General features: G+C 67.6%; 2 protein-coding genes across 9 annotated transcripts in view; one reads left to right on the forward strand and one right to left on the reverse strand.

The window, feature by feature from the left end:
• ANKS1A (ankyrin repeat and sterile alpha motif domain containing 1A) overlaps positions 1-1,140 on the reverse strand; it is a 78,609-nt gene extending 77,469 nt beyond the window's left edge. For all 7 annotated transcript variants that reach the window (XM_048328374.1, XM_048328378.1, XM_048328375.1 and 4 more), the window contains exon 1: positions 915-1,140. In XM_048328374.1, coding sequence (XP_048184331.1) covers positions 915-1,117 — 203 coding nt within the window. In that variant the 5' untranslated portion in view covers positions 1,118-1,140. The remainder of the gene's footprint in view (positions 1-914) is intronic.
• Positions 1,141-1,845: 705 nt separating this feature from the next.
• On the forward strand, positions 1,846-3,897 carry TAF11 (TATA-box binding protein associated factor 11). 2 transcript variants are annotated; one of them, XM_048328420.1, is made up of 5 exons: positions 1,846-2,062; positions 2,140-2,279; positions 2,456-2,543; positions 2,759-2,855; positions 3,481-3,897. In XM_048328420.1, exons 1-5 carry the CDS (start codon positions 1,868-1,870, stop codon positions 3,609-3,611), a joined length of 651 nt encoding a protein of 216 aa, XP_048184377.1. In that variant the 5' UTR covers positions 1,846-1,867; the 3' UTR covers positions 3,612-3,897. The 2 variants fall into 2 exon arrangements, with proteins under 2 accessions (XP_048184377.1, XP_048184378.1); XM_048328421.1 differs by having other exon boundaries at positions 1,847-2,008.
• The last annotated feature ends 219 nt before the right edge of the window (positions 3,898-4,116 follow it).

Here is a 4,116-nt window from a genome sequence, read left to right on the forward strand (position 1 = left end):
AGAAGCGCAGCACCGAGAGGCGATGCCAAAAAACGGGAAATAGAAAAAACCTAACAAAGGTCCAAGAGCTTCAAGCCAGCAAATTCCACAGCACGGGGCTGGGGCCGGGCCGACCCCAGCCCCGCAGCCCCCGCTGAGCCCAGACCCGGCAGAGTGTCACCGCCAGCCGCGACGATACCAGCGCAGGGCCCGGATACCTCGCCCGACACCCGGCTGCACACCGGGAAAGTCATCCAGCAGCTGTCCCACCGCGGGAACCTGCCCCGGCCACGGAGCCCTCCAGACACACCACAGCTTCCCAGTGACGCCAGTCTGCAGCACCCGCACAGCAGCGCTTTGATGCCAGGGGGACAGGACACCTGCGGGCAGCACCCAGCCCTGGCAGCGCCCACTCCAGACAGACAGAAAGTCATTCCCCTCTCCTGTCCCAGCCCCCCGGCTTCTCGCCGAGGGCACACCAGCCCGAGGAGCTCCGCCGCAGCCCCCTCCGGCACGGCCCCCTCGCATCCTGGTACCCCCAAACTCTCAGCGGTGCCCAGCTCACACGCCCCTCACAGCCCGCTGCAATGTCTCATCCCACCCCCTCGGCCCTCGATTCCTACCCGGGGAGCCTCCAACTCCGGCCCACCCCCACGGGGGACAGAGCGGGGACAGACCCCCGGCCTCCCCCGCAGCGCTGCAGCCCCAGGAACCTCCGGCATCCCTTTGTCCCACAGCCCTCTCAGCCCTGGCTGCGCTCCCTGAGCACACCCAGCCCCTACAGCCCCGCTCCCCTGCAGCCCCCGGCCCTATGCACGCGACCCACAGCTCCCCGCTCCTCTCCCGTCCCGCAGCCCCACAACCAACCCCCGGTCCGCGCACAGCCCCCACCTCACCCCACATCCCTCGGTCCCCGCCCCCGGGGCCGCGCTCACCTGAGCAGGCTGGACAGCGGGTGCCCCACACCGACGCTCCCGCCGCTCCCGCCGCCGCCTCCTCCCGCGGAGCCGCCGCCGCTGCCGCCGCCACCACCGGAGCCGCCGAAGCCGGAGCTGAGGCGCTTCCCCGAGAGGAGCTTCTCCACGGCCGGGAGGTTCCCGGTGCGCGCGGCCTCCAGCAGCTCCTGCTCCTTCCCCATGGCCGGCGCGGCCCGGCCGCCCGCGCGACTTCCGGGGCGGGGCCGCGGGGCCTGAGGGGGGCGGGGTCTGATGGGAGGGGCCAGAGGGGGGCGGGGCTTTGGGCGGGGCCTGAGGGGACGGGAGGAGCGGGGCGGGGTTTCGTGCAGGCCCCGCCCACCGAGCGCCGCCCGCCGTCCCTCAGCCGCGCTCGTTTCGGGCGGGCCCGGGGCCTTTTCCCCTGCGGGGTCCGGGCAGCGGGGCCGCTCTGACCTCGTGTCCCGCTAGGGTCCGGATGTGCGGAGGGCAGCTCAGAGCGGGGCCGGTCGGTCCGAGCGCGCAGGGCCCGGGGCTAAGCCCCGCAGAGGCCCCCCTGCACAGCCCCGCTGCCATGGCGACAAGCCCGGCCCAGGCATCCCCTCGCGGCGCCCGTAGCTTGCGTCATCAGGTAGCGCCGTTGGCGAGCCGTTGGCGTGGTGACATACTCCGCCCCTATCCCGGCGCCTGCGGAGTGCGTCATTAGCATGCGCTGCCGAGTTGCCGTTGCCATGGCAACAGGCACCGCCCTTGGCGCGGCGCTCGCAATCTTTTGTCATCAGGAGGCGCCGTCGCATCTCTGTTGCCATGACTACACAGCTCCCCGCCCCCAGCGTCGCCGGTAAATTGCGTCATCACGCGACTCCGCGCGTCACCGTTCCCGTGGCGATAGGCTTCCCTCCCCCGCCCCCCCCCCCCGCGGTGTTTCGTCATCAGCAGGCGCCGCGGGCGCGGCCATGGCGGACCCGGCCCGGGACGCTCTCGGTGCCGCCGCTGTCCCGGAGCCTCCGGCCGCAGGCTCATCCCCGCCCGCGGCGGACGATGGGGCGGCGGCCGCGGGGGAAGTGGCAGCTGCCGAGGGAGTGGGCGAGGGCGAGGTGGGGGAGGCCGGCGGTGGCAGCGAGCTCAAGGCGGAGGTGGCGGACGGGGAGGTGAGGCGGGAGCGGGAGCGGGAGCGGGGCCAGGCCGGGCCGCGGGGCCGCAGAGCGAGCGCTGCCTTCTCGCCCAGGTGAGGAGCGCGGAGGGGGAGGCGGCGGACGCGGAGGACCCAGGGCTGCAGCAGTGTGCGGCCAGGAAGGTGAAGCTGGAGCTGAAGGAGCGGAAGGAGAAGAAGCAGAAAGTGGACGAGGACGAGATCCAGAAGATGCAGTGAGTGCCGGCGCGATGGTGCCTGGAAGCTCGGGAATCGTGTCCCCGGTGCCGAGCCGCAGCCCCGTCCCAGATTCCCCCTCCCAGCCCGGGTTACAGCCCAGCGCTGCCCTCTCCTCCCGGGGACCGCGGCAGGGCCTTCGCGCGGCTGTAAATGATCGCTCTCTCCGCCGCAGGATCCTGGTCTCCTCCTTTTCTGAGGAGCAGCTGAACCGGTACGAGATGTATCGTCGCTCCGCCTTCCCCAAGGCCGCCATCAAGCGGGTACGAGAGAGGCAGCAGGAGCCCGAGCAGGGCGGGCTGGGGGCTCCCCGGGGCCCTTCTGGAGCTGTGCCACCCCCGTGGCTCAGCCCATTGTTCCGGGACAGCTGATCCCAATGGATTCCAGCGCGGTGGCCCAAGGGCATCTGCAGCTCAGGCTCTGAAGGGGCTGGGTAGGGCTGAGAGGCTCTGACTGTCCCCATCTGTCCCTGTCCCAGCTCATCCAGTCCATCACCGGCACCTCCGTGTCCCAGAACGTTGTCATCGCCATGTCGGGCATCTCCAAGGTGTTTGTTGGGGAGGTGGTGGAGGAAGGTGAGTGGCACCTGCTGAGTGACAGGGGAAGAACACGGGGTAAATTCCCTGCTTGGAGCAGGATGTGGAACAGCCCCGGGTGTTCGTGGTTCTCCCTTCCTGTAGCAGCTCTGGTTCAGAGCAGAGCCCAGTGAAGCTGCCACAGCCCCTCTGATCCCACCGGTGCTGCTGCTGCTCCTCCTCCTCAGGTAGAGAACCTGAGGTAGCAGCTCTGTCCCTCAGCCCCAGAGCAGCTGCATAACGAGGATCTCGTTAGTGCTGCAGGGACAAAGTTTGGGACAGGGGCTGGGAGCTGACCCAGCTATTCCTGCTCAGCTTTTGGGGGGATCACAGCCCATGTGTCCATGGCCCACCCGGCCCCTGGGGCTCCAGAGCAGAGGCTGTGAGCTCATCCATTCCCTGGATCCAGCATCTCCATGGTGGCAGAGTGGTTTATAAGCTGTCCTGGTTGCTGGCCTGGGACTCCTGTCAGGGAGGAGCTCACGGAGCCAGGTTCATTGCTGGCTCTGAGCTGCAAACCCCGAACACAACCATTATCTGTTCCCTTTGAAACTGCACTGCAGCAGCAGCAGGGGATGGGCAGAGCTCAGCTGTCCCCTGACTGACATCTCTCTCTGTGTTCCAGCGCTGGATGTGTGTGAGAAGTGGGGGGAGCTGCCCCCCCTGCAGCCCAAGCACATGAGGGAGGCCGTCCGGAGGCTCAAGGCACGAGGGCAAATCCCCAACTCCAAGTACAAAAAGATCATCTTCCACTGAGAAAGGTTGAAATGAGCTTCCTGTAGGACCTTCCCACATGGACTCTTCTGTAAGGCCCCTTTGGGGTGGCCTGTGGCACCCCAACGATGCTCCTGCTGTCCCTGCCCACCCTGGGCTCGGGACCCCACACTGAATCCATCCCTGACCTGGACTTGGGGACTCCTCTGCCTCAGCATGGCAGGGAAAGGAACATGCAGAGCATTTCCTGCTGGCCCAGAGGTGCCATCTGTGCCCAGATGTGCGGCTTTTTTTGTACATTAAACTTATTCTTGTGTTGGTAACCCGAGTGCTGCTGGGACCTGCTCGTTGTGTAACCCGAGGTGCTCCCAGAGCCCCTGGGGCAGGGCTGGTTCCCTGGGAACCCATGCTGGGAGCTGAGGCATCTGAAGTGGTGGCTCAGCTGTGCTTGCAAATCCAGTGTTCCAAATCCAGGAGCTGCCCCTCAGGCAGCACCGTTGGGAAGGGAGTGGGAGGGGAAAGCAGGAAAAGAGGCCCGAGGCTGGAA

The sequence above is a fragment of the Corvus hawaiiensis genome, chromosome 24, assembly GCF_020740725.1.
Source record: "Corvus hawaiiensis isolate bCorHaw1 chromosome 24, bCorHaw1.pri.cur, whole genome shotgun sequence".
In the NCBI taxonomy this organism is placed as follows: Eukaryota; Metazoa; Chordata; class Aves; order Passeriformes; family Corvidae; genus Corvus; species Corvus hawaiiensis.

Coding starts and splice junctions, on each gene's coding strand:
- TAF11 (XM_048328420.1), top strand. CDS start 1,868: ATGGCGGACCCGGCCCGGGACGCTCTCGGTGCCGCCGCTGTCCCGGAG. Junction 2,063..2,139: donor CGGAGGTGGCGGACGGGGAG/GTGAGGCGGGAG, acceptor CTTCTCGCCCAG/GTGAGGAGCGCGGAGGGGGA. Junction 2,280..2,455: donor GACGAGATCCAGAAGATGCA/GTGAGTGCCGGC, acceptor TCTCCGCCGCAG/GATCCTGGTCTCCTCCTTTT.